Source organism: Thamnophis elegans, chromosome 11 (genome assembly GCF_009769535.1).
Source record: "Thamnophis elegans isolate rThaEle1 chromosome 11, rThaEle1.pri, whole genome shotgun sequence".
In the NCBI taxonomy this organism is placed as follows: Eukaryota; Metazoa; Chordata; class Lepidosauria; order Squamata; family Colubridae; genus Thamnophis; species Thamnophis elegans.
The window spans coordinates 2,495,788-2,510,324 of NC_045551.1; the positions used below are offsets into that span (position 1 = coordinate 2,495,788).

Consider the following 14,537-nt stretch of genomic DNA (forward strand, 5'->3'; position numbering starts at 1 on the left):
AGAAAATGGGGGAAAAAATATTATGGAACTCGTGACAGGTCATTAATAACTGTCTAGAGTCCTGAATGGGAACATTTGTGCTACAATTTACTGCACTTCATTGTATAAAGTTTAACATTCAGTGCACTTTGATGCCCTAAGAGACAGTGTGGGGAGAAAGCTAAAAATTATAATGGTATTGTTCCCCCCCCCTTTCTCTCTCTGTGTGTGTTTATTCATCAGTTATCCATGTACATTTTGTAATCAGCAAGAAGCTACAATAATAAGGCAGAAAAATGTCACTGGAGCATTCTAAGTGTTGTCAGAACTGACAAATAAAGGCCATTTAACATGCTGCCTTGGCAGCCTTTAAAATGCTTATTTTTTTTGCTGGGGCAATGTTAATATATTCTACAGAGAGCTGAATTTACTATCAATTGTTAAACACAAGACAACCTTTCCCATTTTACCTGCGTTAAGTAAATTCTTCTAACTAGAAAATATCTATTTCCAATATTTCTAATCTAAATGGGAATTATATTGCTTAAATTATAGTTTTATGTCTGGTGCAGCTCAGGTCTTGCTACATTGTGTACTTGAATGATGGGCCCGTTGTTGGGTTATTCCCCCCCCCCATTTTTAGTGGCATCTTATTGAAATGATTGTTAGCAATTTCTTCCTCCTGTTCACTGTTCTCAAAAAATTCAGCACTGCACACAGTTAGCTCCCCAGAGTGACTCATTCTGGCATCTCTGCTGCATGCAATCTTCTGCTGTTCAAATAATTTAAAGGATTGTAGACTTAAGAGTTCAGAAGAAGCACGGAGCAAGCATCTTGCAATGGCTCTGTTTGCACGTAACAAAAAATAAATAAATTCATGGTTTGTTACTATGAAACTATAGGCATTGCAAGCCCCAATCCCTTCTGCTGTCTTCGCTTTGAGAGAAATAGGAAGGATAAAAGCTCTTGTTCTCAGTCCGTAAATAACTTCCACTTTATGTGTCAAAACCCAGATGAGTATTTATAACTACGGCAGTTAATTGAAAAATTGGAAGCACTACTTCAAATTGTTCCTGTTACTTTTGAAATTGTTAGATGGATTCATTTAAGGAGGAACTTAAGGAGAAACATTTCCATCCCTGCTTTAATTGAAAAGCAAAAAAAAAAAATCCTCTTTTGCCTCAAAAGTTATAACATCATTCCAAGAAACTATGTGCATTTTGTTAGAATACAGTAAATTTAACAGCCCTTGAACAACAAGAATGCATTTTGTAGGGACCTAATGCCACTCCGAACATCACCCACTTCTTCCTTAACTTCTGTGATGCGTCAAAATTAGGGCTTTGCAATTTTTTACTCTAAAGAAAAGCTTCCTGATTTCATAGCCTGTGTATTACCAATGTAAATATATATATAGGGATTACAACAGTGGTGAGATTCAAACTTTTTTACTACCTATTCTGTGGGTGTGGCTTGGTGGGCGTGGCAGGAGAAGGATAGTGCAAAATCTCCATTCCCTCCCCACTCCACTAACCTGCTTTCCTGCTCTGTTTTCCTGTGCAGGACAACAAATGAAGATAGCAATAGCAATAGCAGTTAGACTTATATACCGCTTCATAGGGCTTTCAGCCCTCTCTAAGCGGTTTACAGAGTCAGCATTCTCCCCCACAGTCTGGGTCCTCATTTCACCCACCTGGAAGGATGGAAGGCTGAGTCAACCTTGAGCCGGTGAGATTAGAACCGCTGAACTGCAGATAACAGTCAGCTGAAGTGGCCTGCAGTGCTGCACCCTAACACTGCGCCACCTCGGCTTCAGCTGGGACTTGGGAGGCAGCGAATAGATGGGGGTGCGGCCAGCCAGTTGTGGTATTTGTCGGTTCTCTGAACGACTCAAAATTTCCACTACCAGTTCACTAGATATGGTCAGAACCAGCTGAATACCACCTCTGGGTTACAAGTTTAATTAAAATAACTTGAGAGAGTCTGACAATAAGCTAATTTTCAGTATATCAGTGTGCAACAGTGAAAAGTTGACTATTGCACATCTGCTAGATTCATGCCACATTAAAACTTAATAGAGAGAAAATCCATGATGATAGTGACAAATGAAAGAAAATTTTTAAAAAATGTGAATAAATTGGAGTTGTTTTTTTGGGGATGCGCAAATGATCTTGGAAGTATGACTTTAAAAAAAAATTACTACGTTTTGCCATTTTTCAGATGAATTCAAGTTCTTTATGAAAAGGCTGCCCATGAACTATTTCCTCAACACATCTGCCATTTTGCACTTGTGGACAATGGATTCAAATTTCCAGCATCGCTACGAGCAACTGGAATCCAGCATGAAACAACTATTCCTTAAGGCACAGAAAATTGTTCATAAGCTCTTTAGTCTCAGTAAGAGGTGTCATAAACAGCCAATCATCAGCTTGCCAAGGCAAAGGTAAGAAAGCAATGGGGTAGGGGAGGGAATACAATCAATCTCTCCTACTGGGGTATATTGTGGAGTGTGTGTGTGTGTGAGTGTGTGTATATGCACACGCTAATTAACATAGGAATAAAACATGAATAAAAAACTAAAATGCATAAGAGTAACAAGAGGTTTACAGACGTCAGTGGTTAAAATTTTCCAATATATGATTAATTGATTGTGAATAACTGAATATTGTATGGTTTGAAAAGCATGGAAATTGCTATTAAGCTATAAAAAAGCATGAATATCCCAACTGTATTTGCCACAGAATAAAATTATGAACTATACTAAATTCCATCCATGTCAGTAAAATTTCTGATCTAATATAGAAATATTTTAAAATTAAAATGTAGATCTCATTCATAGAGAAACGCCTGCTTTAGGTGTGGTATTTAGTTATAATATAAAAAATGGTTTAAATTTGTCAGCAAAGCTATTTAGTGTAGTACCCAACAAAATTAGCCGTTTTTTATAGAGGTTCTTCCAATAAATGCTATATGGTATCCCTACACCGTTAACATATACCAAGCTAATTTAGTGTGTTTTGGGGAATTTGTGGTTTTGTAAATTTTAATGAAATTTTATAGGTTGTGAGAACTGAACTGTTAAGATTTGTTTCATTCCGGTACAAATCATTTCCCCAAACTGTTGAACTTTGCTACCTATTATTTACATTTTAGACAATTTTTAAAGAATGAATTATATATTTTAGCAATCGCCAGTTTCGCCCCTGCCGCGCTCTGAACATAACTTCTCCGGCTTCCAAGCTTATACCTCTCATATTAAGGGGGAATGGGGGATGGGGTTATTAGCACTGTTAGAAAAAGAGGAGGAAACTGCAACACCAAGAACTCTTGAAGTAAATGCCTGTCTCCTCAACCTGCACAATCTAGTAAAGGTTCCTCTCCCACATATGTGCTAGTCGTTTCTGACTCTAGGGGGCAGTGCTCATCTCTGTTTCAAAGCCAAAGATCCAGCGCTGTCCAAAGATGTCTCCGTGGCCATGTGGGTGGGATGACTAAATGCTATTACCTTCCAACCAAAGTGGTCCCTATTTTTGTACTTGCATTTTTATGTGCTTTTGAACTGCTAGGTTGGCAGAAGCTGGGACAAGTAACGGGAGCTCACTGTTACACAGTGCTAGGGATTCGAACCGCCAAACTGCCTATCATTCTGATTGACAAGCTCAGCATCTTAGCTATATCCAAATTAAACTCCCCAAGGAGGAGAGAGCTTTCATTTCTCACTTATGAGCGGAGGGGAGATAATACCATGATCTTAAAAGTAGAATTAAAGCTTTTCAAAATGATTAAATGAATTCAAATGAATGATAAAATTAAGGTGGCTATTTTTAAAGCAAAAAAGGCATACTTCCATGGAAAGTTTCCATATTTCAACATCTGATCTGAATTTAAGAGGAAGATTAAAAATTTAAGAAGAATCTTTAGTGTCTAATCAGAAACAGCTCTGCTTTCATGGGATCAGACTGTGAGTGTCTCTCCTGATTCAAAATACAAGAGAGCATTTGGGAACAAGGTGAAATACGCTTTAGGTCCCCCTTCACGTAAGTTCAGGTTACAATATACCCAGATGGATTTTTTTTAATGACACTGGATTCCCAAAGAAAAGAACAATGATAGCTTTTAAGTTCTGGTGGGTGACTTTAAATATGTGTTATGATAAAGTGCAAGATCTATTTCAAAAGTATTCTATACTTGATAGAAGTCCATAAATCATTGACGCTACATTTCTCTTAAATTATCCTTAGTGCTGATTTCTCAGATTCAGCTAGCCGCTTTCTCAGAAAGAAGATTGAAAAGGAAAAGCAGTGAAGATCCTAGGCTGCTCTCTTTATAAGCATGGTTCATTTATGATGATTCCATTCAGTGTCCCCTGAACCTATTCACAGTAATGGTGAAAAGAATATTCCTTGAAACCGTGTCAAGCTAAAATATAATTCAGCTCAGCAACAGTGATTTTATCAAGGGACTGAAAGCTGCATTATGGAAGCCACACATTCCAATCAAAAGCATATTTATTTTTCTTATACAAAATGGCGAACACATCAATGCTTAATATAAATTTGAAACCATTATATGAGAAGATGTCATCCCTAAATGTCATCCCTTGCCCTGGTTTCAAAGTAATTATCAACCTGAAACTATCATAGAAATGAAATATCTATGTCAAGCATGTGTGATTACATAGAACTGGTATGCACATTTCAAGCTACTTCTAGCAGTAACTTGAATCAGTTTATATTAACTCAGACCAATTTCCATACTTTCTGGCAGTGATCATAGACAAGTATCTTCTCAAGTGTGATACCATGGGTCTTGGAGATGCCAGATCAGCTTTTCTGAATATGCCTTAGACCAGTGTTATACTCAAGTCATCTTCATGTGGTGTATCAGTACTTTTTCCCCTTCACTAAACCGGGTGTGAGCATGCCCAGCATGTGACACATCCGAGCCGCGGGCTGCAAGTTTGACAGCCCTCCTTAGTCGGAACACTGTCTCTTGTTTAAATTGTAATACTTTAAAAAAAAAAACTTTCCTTGCTCAAACTCCAGATAATATAATGATGAAATCTCATGAAACACAAAATATTTAGCTAGCTTGAGATCGTTGTAAGTAGGCAGTTAGCCAACAACGGACATATTTGAAAAATAAGAGCCACCTTGTAGACATTTGATGTTCCCATTTAGATCCGTCTCAAATAATATCAAACAAAAAAAGTGTGATTCAGGCAATTTCTTCCAAACTGAATTTACAACTCTTGGTAGATTAACGTTCTGAATTTTGCTCACATTTGCTGAAATTCTCATGAATCTGGACATTTTATTCCTACAAGAATGATGTTTTTAATGTTAAGTTTTTCCAGCTATGACAATTCATTGTTTTTTTTTCTAAAATAATTTCCCCCTATTGCTGTTGTTATCATTGTTGTTATTTTGGAACCATGAGTAGGGAAAAAGAGAAAAAAAAGAAAATTGCTATAGGTAGTAAAATGAGTGAATTTAATTAGTAAAACTAAGGAACTGGTGAAGAATTTTTCAGCCTCACTTTTGTTAAGAAGGTTGACGTATTGATGATGTTGTAATCCTGAATTGACCAAAAAGTAGGGAAATTATATGGAGATAAAAATGAAAGTGGTAATCATAAACATTTCTACTTATTCAGAAAAGCATATTACATAAATGAAATGATTGTTTACATTTGGAGATGATATTTTTTCCAGACATAATTTTTAACTTACAAAAATAAACTTGAACGTTTTCTGTTTTAGCTAATTTAATATGCCATGTGTAAGTCATGATTATCTGAAATGGAAGATTGTTCCTTTTGGTCTAGTTTAGTTGTAATTGTAGTTAGTAGTTTATTAGTTTTGTATGCTGCCCGCTCTCGGAAGACTCCGGGCGGCTTACAATAAAAAGGAAGGGGGAAAATATAAGATAACACAACAATTTAAAAGTACAGCAACATTCATAACTTAAAGTGGGGCTGGAAACTTCAACAGCCCCAGTCCTGCCGGAAAAGCCAGGTCTTAATAGCTTTACGGAAGGCCGGAAGGCCGGTAAGGGTCTGGATCAGTGCATGATTTTCTTCCCCAAAGAATCATATATTCAGTTACTTTTCCTCAGTAACACAGATTGTTTTGCAGGTAGCCCTCCACAATTTGGATCAGAATTTCTTTTCCTTTTTTAGGGGAGGGGGAGTGTGTTTAACATTTTATAGTTTATAGCAGGGGTGTCAAACTGGTGACCCGCAGACCTGATGCGTCACAGGCAGGCCACACCCACCCCAGCTCCTCAAATGGGAAAAATGTCATGATGGCACGGGTTTGACACCCATGGTTTATAGAATAAAATACAAAAGCAAATAGTGAGACACATAGGGGAGGGGAAGGGGGAAAGAGAATTGAGGAAGGAGAGGAAAGCGGGAAAAAAAAGGTCTTGACTTCCGACTCCCTCTGTTGCCGTAAAATAAAGCATGAACATCAAACCTTGACTTTTTGCTTTTCCATAATAGCCATTTCTATAACGACAAATCAATCTAATCAGTAAAACTCAAAAATCAAAGTTTCATTTTTTTCCCACCTCAAGCACAAAGTCCACATAAGTCGCTTATGTCAATCCTGTTGTAACTCTGAATAGTTGCTAACATAGCAATAGCAATAGCAGTTAGACTTATATACCGCTTCATAGGGCTTTCAGCCCTCTCTAAGCGGTTTACAGAGTCAGCATATCGCCCCCACAGTCTGGGTCCTCATTTCACCCACCTCGGAAGGATGGAAGGCTGAGTCAACCTTGAGCCGGTGAGATTAGAACCGTTGAACTGCAGATAACAGTCAGCTGATTAAGTGGCCTGCAGTACTGCACCCTAACCACTGTGCCACCTCAGCTCTAAAGAATAACATATGGTTGTAAGTTGAGGACTAGCGTTAATAGTTTCCTTTTGACTTAAGCAGAAATGTTATTATAGGCAGAACTTTTATTATATTTTGAATTTCAAACTAAAAAGGGGTAAAAATGATCAGCACTAACTTCACTGAATAAAAATCCTTGCAGCACTTCCTAGCAGTCATATATTGCATAATGCTCACTTTTCACTTTTCAAATAGTTTAGCAAAAATGTGGGATTTTTTATATGCAAAAACAAGGACACATTTGGGAACACTTACGGGGACATGGCAGTATATTATTTTTTTTTAAAAAAAACCTGTCACTCAATGGCAATTACCATCACTGCAATACAATATGTCATTTTAGACAAATTCTATGAAGATAAAATGGTGGCTATGACAGCTGCTATTATTGTTTGCAAGTTTTATAAACTACATTTTTAGTTTTACAGCTACAAATTTTACTCTTGTCTCTGAAAATCCATGAAGCTGGACTCTGTAATGTAAACAACGTTAGAAATTTGAAGGCTTAGGTCTCTGTCATTTATTTCACATAATTATCAACACATATCATTGTATAAAACATTACAAAAACAATTTTCCTTTAATAGACATCAAAGTAACAACAGATGTGGGCATGCAGAAGTAAATATCACATTTAATTTATATTTATCCCAAGTATTTTGTGATTAATTCTGTTAAATAAGAACTATGTTTGAACTAAATTATTAATAATTTGAGCACAGGAATGTGTCTTTTCAAAAAGACCCTATTTTCATATATCCATAGATAGATAGATAGATAGATAGATAGATAGATAGATAGATAGATAGATAGATAGATAGATAGACAGACAGACAGACAGACAGACGACAGACAGACAGACAGAGAGAGAGAGAGAGAGAGAGAGAGAGAGAGAGAGAGAGAGAGAGAGAGAGAGAGAGATCAGTAGGTAGATAGATAGATCGGTAGAGATAGGTAGGTAGGTAGGTAGGGAGGTAGGTAGGTAGGTAGGTAGGTAGGTAGGTAGATAGATAGATAGATAGATAGATAGATAGATGATAGATAGATAGATAGATAGATAGATAGATAGATAGATGATAGATAGATAGATAGATAGATAGATAGATAGATAGATAGATAGATAGATAGATAGATAGATAGATAGATCTTATTTCCCCTTGGAAAGAATTGCAAATGTTCCTTTTATAAGAAAATAAATTTATGAAGTCATTTCATTTATTTCGTCTTATCTATAACCCTCTGTCCATGATATTAACATGAAGGATTATTTTATCTGTTTACCAACCCAGACATAATAACAAAGAAGGAATTTTAGGAATCTGTAGTTTAGACATTTTTTTAAAAAAAGTCAGTCACAATTAGCAACACTGTCATGGTTTGCCTTAATTTAGAATAGTTCTGTAAAATGAACATTATGAATGAAAGTGGAGAACAGAACAAAAAAGATGACTTGCCTAAGGCTATCAGTAAGAGACTCAAAATATTTTCTTAGTGCTATCTTGTAGGAAAGATGATGATTACTGTGCTATGCAGAGTAATATGCAACTTATGCCATGAGAAAGTCTTAGAGCCAGTTTGGTCTACTCTAATGGTAAAGGCCTTAGGCTAGAAAAGTTGTGTTCTTAGCCATGTAAGTCAACTGGATAACCTTGGGCCAGTCACTCTTCTTATCCCAATTCACTTCAGAGAGGTTGTCTTAGGGAAAAAAAGGAAGAAGTGTTCGATATATTCAATGCCTTGAGTTGTGTATGGAAATGATGAAGTTGAGTTGTAAACACATGCATATTTACATGCTACAGGAATTTCAGAAAGAAATCATGTATATTAGAAGATGAACTAAAAAGGTACAGTTTCAATAATATAGTGTTATAGTAGCAGTTAGACTTATATAGTGCTTCATAGGGCTTTCAGCCCTCTCTAAGCGGTTTACAGAGTCAGCATATTGCCCCCCACAGTCTGGGTCCTCATTTCACCCACCTCGGAAGGATGGAAGGCTGAGTCAACCCTGAGCCGGTGAGATTAGAACCGCTGAACTGCAGATAACAGTCAGCTGGAGTGGCCTGCAGTACAGCACCCTAACCACTGCGCCACCTCGGCTTTCCATCTTCCAATTCTTTTAACACAATGTCAGGCAGGACCACATGTGATGTTCCAATTAAATAGATGATGGATAATGACTATGCACAGGAATATTCTCAACTAATGGTTAGCAGCTGCTGGAAGTTGGATAGGGATCAATGGAATTCAAAGTGGGTTGGACTTAGGGCATTTGTGGTTATGTAGAGATTTTAGCTAATACATCTTTGACCCCACACTCAGGCTCTTCCCCTTTGTCTCCTACACAAACCTTAGCTTTCTACTCATGCTTAATATACAATACTTAGTCTTCTATTCATATAGACATGGTTAAATGCTTGAGTGTCTATAGAACTTGTAGGAAAATGCCAAACAATCAGACTTTACTGTTTAGGGCCAATACCTAAGGACAAGTTCTGTTAGTTTATCACCCAATAAATTTGGGATCATGCTATGAAAATTCAACTATAAATAAGTGATGGTAGATGGTGAGCCCTACATGGCTCAGGACCTGGATATCTACGAGACCGTTTTCTGCCGCACACCTCCCTAAGACCGATAAGATCGCACAGGGTGGACCTTCTCCAGGTGCCATCAGCTAGACAATGTCGGCTGGCGGCACCTCGGAGGAGGGCCTTCTTTGTTGCCGCTCCGGCCCTATGGAACGAACTACCCCCAGAGATCTGGACCCTACCCACTCTCATGGCCTTCAGAAAAGCGATTAAAACCTGGCTATTCCGGCAGGCCTGGGGCTGTTGACCTCTTGACCGAGGTCCCCGCTTAGACTGGGTGCATGCGTGTTTCTTTTTAATCTGTTCTCTTCTGTTCGTCTTTTTACATTTTTTGTGAAATTTTATTTCTGTAAGCTGCCCTGAGTGCTTCGGGATTGGGCGGCCTATAAATTTAATAAATAGAATAGAATAGAACAGAATAGAATAGAAATTCCCTGCTGATTTTTAATAGGGGAACAAATAAAGTAACTTGCAAAAAATGAAAGCAAAACCAATAATTTCCTGGTTCTTTAATGGAAAAATGGTCCTCCGTAACTTGTTTTGGCTACCAGGAATAAGAGCAACGTGTCTTCCAATGTGGAAGGATTGCTTCCTTCCATCTTGAAAGTTTCAAACTTTGTTGTTATTTTTTAAGTTAATTGCTGTCCGAAGACCGCAATGAAAGTGAAAATATGTATTTTAAGCCAGGCACAATTTCTTTTAAAAAAGAATTTGTTAAGAATAGACAGCTCAGGTCATCACAACTGGGTCATTTCTAAGAAAGATTGTACTTTGCATGCTATCCTAAGGTAATAAAATGCAATCCTACCGACTGATGCCATTTGCACATCTAAATGTAGTAAGAGAAATAAAAGGCAACCTCAGCATTTGTAATATCTAAATATGTAGCATTTTTAAATGATTTCCCGTGCTTAATATTCTGCCTATATTCTAATGATTAGCAGAATGAGCTTGATCCACTGCTGAATTCAGTGTGCCATCTCTGGAAAATAATCTACATAAACTCATCACTATGCAGTTGAAATAGCTTGCAATAAGGGGACATCAATTGGTGCCAAGTCTAGGCAGCACAATTTGTGGATGAGCAAAATAAAAGCCAATAACATTTATTTGAAAGGAGGCAATGTAAACATTATAATGGAATACTGGAGCAAATTGTATTTTCCTCGGCACATTTACAAAACGGCACCATCTTGGCAAATAACCGCAAATCCAATTATTCAAAGCAAGTGAATAAAATTCCAAAGGAGTGAATAAAAAAAGGGTAATGTTGATAAATAAAGTTTATAGACAAGCCATGTTCAATTCAGCAAATGCCAATATTTGGATTTATAAAAGCACTGAAAGCAAAATGTTTGGAGATTAATAGGCTCTCTGATGGAAAAAAAAATCAGAAACAATTGCAAAATATTACGTAACTCGAACTAAAGCCATCTTTGGGTGGTTATGGATTATCTGGACCGTTTTTAGTCAGGATTTGGACTGGGCCACAGTACTCAGACAACATTAGTCACACTTGGAAGGATAGGGTGGAGTGTCCATCCTGGCTCTTCTGAATCCATCAGTGCTTTTGACATCATTGATCATGGTACCTTGCCGGACAGGCTCCTGGGATCGGAAGTTGGAGGCAATATTTTGCAATAGTTAAATTCCTGTTCTGTCCCCCCTTCTCCGCTCGTTCAAAGATGACAGGCAGACAAACTTAAAAGGAAAGAACTTTATCAGTCCTCGGCTCAGACTGGCTGCGAGCCCAAAAATAAACATAAATAAAGTCTCTGGCAAGAAGATAACAGAATGCAAACAAAACTCTTACAAAGCAATTCACTTCTCCAAGTGTCTCCTTGAATCAGGGTTACAGAAAGCAAATCACTTCTCCAAGTGTCTCTCACAAACAAACCATGACAGATGAATGATGAACGTTGACTCCTGCAACCAGGGCGTGGCACCATCAGTCCTTTATCACCAGAAGACGACACTAACGAGCCCCAACTGCCTTGTTAATCTTGCATCTCGACTCAACTCACAGCAAACTTCTGCTGAGTCACAACACTTCCTTTCTCCACAGTTAGTTCCAGTCAATGCTTAATTGGGGAGGAGAAATCCACCCTAGGCCTCTATTATATGGGATGCATTAGGTCTCAGTTCTCTCTGCCCTCCTATTTAGCATCTTTTGAAGTCACAGGGAGAGGTCCTATGCCAGCATGAGTTTTGGTATCAGTATGCCGTTGATCCCTAATTATGCATCTCAACCCCATGCAGGCCAAGTGATGATGTTCAGGAACTGGCTCAGTGCCCAGAAACTATAATGATCTGGATGGGGAGAAATGAGTTGCAGCTCAACTCTAGCAAATATGGATTGTTAATTAATTAATGAATGAAATTTTAAATGTTAAAATATTAAATTCATTAAAACGTTAATTTAAGTGGACGGATTGATTATTATTGCTCCCTTTTTTTAAAAAAGGATATCTGCAGCTTGCATCAAAGGCAGACCATTCGTACAACTGAACTTTGCAACTTTCACTGTCCCTATGTGCAGAATATTAAGCCACATAGCAGTGGTGGGTTTCAAAAGTTGTTCGAACTACTCTGTGGGTGTGGCCTCCTTTTTGGGAGTGGCTTGCCGCCCATGTGACCGGATGGGAGTGGCTTGCCGCCCATGTGACCAGATATGAAGATGCCACCGACACTTGTCAGAACCACCTTAAATTACCTCACACACAGCACTGGCATGCATAAGAATATGATGTAAACTTGTTTTTTAAAAGGCATCTTTGGTTTGCGTTAAAACAACTCCAACACACGCAATGTTCTGATTGCACCAAACAGTAGTGCAGTATCCTTACCTTTCACAGAGGCACTGAGTTGTATAAATAGGAGCATGATAGTGTAGAATAATCATATCTAATGACCAGTGGTGGGTTTCAAAAAGTTTTGGACCCTCTTCTGTAGGTGTGGCCTGCTTTCCGGGTCCACTGGTGGAACCTCTTCTAACCGGTTCGGTAGATTTGACGAACCGGTTCTACCGAATAGGTGCAAACTGGTGGGAAACCACCTCTGCCACATAGTCATAATATGTGATATCTTTTTTTTTTAAGGACGTCTCACTATCGATATCATTTACTACCTTCAAACTGGCACAGTAATGAGTAACGAAAGTTCAGATGTTCAGTACTTTGAATCACACTTTATAATGCTGGCTTTATTGGTTTTAAAATTGGCTTTCATCACGTAAGGGAGCTCACCATGATTTTTTTTTTAGGTTTAAATGCAAACAAGCCTTCCCCAATTATAAATCAGAGAGTTTAATTTCACAGAGCAGCTACACACCAAGAAGCCAGTTCCTACCCAAAGGAATGTTGATAAGATAAAAGAATTACAGAAAAAACTAAAGGTCAGTTCCACTGTGGTTACTCTTTTAACATTAAAAGGACTTACCGTGTAAAACAATCAAACGTGGGAAGGCGGGGGATGAAGAATAAGAATTTCAAGGCTGTATTTTTAATTAAGCCAAAAATCAGAGGCGTTTAAGAGAGCTCACTTTCAGGCCAGAGGCAACATAAATTAAAGCAATGCGCAAATAATTCCTTGATCTAATCGGACACTTTCAAGATATAAAATATATATTTTTAGACAGATTTGTTGAACATCTGCTCTGATGCACAACCCTCATATGTGAATGCATGCTTTTGTTTGTTGACTAGATATATCGGGACAAACTATTTTCATAGCATTGTGTTCAGTCGGAGAAGCAGCTGGCATGGCACTTTATCAATGCGCTGCTAAGAGATCTGTAATTTTAAAGACAGAGAATGGAAGTTGTTGTTGATTCTGCTGGCTCAAATTTCAGTAAAGTTAATAAGACATGCCACTAAAATAGGACTAACACATCTAGCAGTTCAAATATGCAGCAGCTTACTAGATTGATCTCTTTGCAACCATCTGCGGATACTTTGCAGTTCAGGTATAGCAAGTCTTCAAAATAAGTTCAATTTCTGATTATTTCACACTCCTGTCTATGCAGTTCTGTTGTCAACAACACCAAAATAGTGTGAGATTTTATAGCAATAACAATAGCAGTTAGACTTATATACCGCTTCATAGGGCTCTCAGCCCTCTCTAAGCGGTTTACAGAGTCCCCTCAGTCTGGGACCTCATTTCACCCACCTCGGAAGGATGGAAGGCTGAGTCAACCCTGAGCCGGTGAGATTTGAACCGCTGAACTGCAGATAACAGTCAGCTGAAGTGGCCTGCAGTACTGCACCCTAATTACTGCGCCACCTCAGCTCTTTATGAGATTTTTTCCCCTCGGCTCTTTATGAGAATTTTTCCCCCAAATCTAGGCATGGTATATATGTAGATCTCCCATCCAAGGATTAACCGTGATTGCTCTACTTAAGTTTTGAGCACAGGAAAGACAGACAGTTGCTGCTCCCTGTGAAATTAGTTACACCAGCCTTATTAATCCATAGGACATGAGACTGTTTCCCCTTGTTCCATAAAAAATTAAATATATACCTAAATAATCTCTTGCAGACTCATATACCATAGCATTTCTCATTTGGCAGACCATTCATTATGTTAGCATAATTAAACATTTTCATGTAAAGTGTAAAATGAATTCAGGGTTTTTTTTTAAAAAAAACATTGCACAAAGACAGAACACTTATCTGTGTGCAAGATTGTGAAGCTTCATTTACTCGCAATCCATTAGTGATTCTTCCAATTTCATTAAATGCCTTCCAAGGTCAAATAACTATAGCTATTTGTTAGCTAGCTCATAACAGTTGAGGAGAGCCATGATGTTTCAGATTTTTAAAGCTGATTCTGAGCTGTAGCCAAAGCAAAGTGTGAACCACCTTGAATTGGCTGATAGTATCTTCCCAAACAAGTATTTCAACCTCATCTACCCTTCACTGTGTGCAATTAGAAACGGCAATACCTGATTTAAATTGAATTGGTTGATATAGATGTGACCATTTAACTTATGGAGTATCTAAGTCATCCAGGTCATGGTTGTCCCAAAGATGCATTTTCAAGAGGAAACTGGACTTTCTTATTTGTTCTTT

General features: G+C 38.0%; 1 protein-coding gene across 2 annotated transcripts in view; it reads left to right on the top strand.

Moving 5' to 3' along the window:
• The window catches only part of BRINP3 (BMP/retinoic acid inducible neural specific 3), a 212,056-nt gene that overhangs the window by 176,239 nt on the left and 21,280 nt on the right, over positions 1 to 14,537 (top strand). For both annotated transcript variants that reach the window (XM_032226941.1, XM_032226942.1), the window contains one exon: positions 2,200 to 2,422. In XM_032226941.1, coding sequence (XP_032082832.1) covers positions 2,200 to 2,422 — 223 coding nt within the window. The remainder of the gene's footprint in view (positions 1 to 2,199; positions 2,423 to 14,537) is intronic.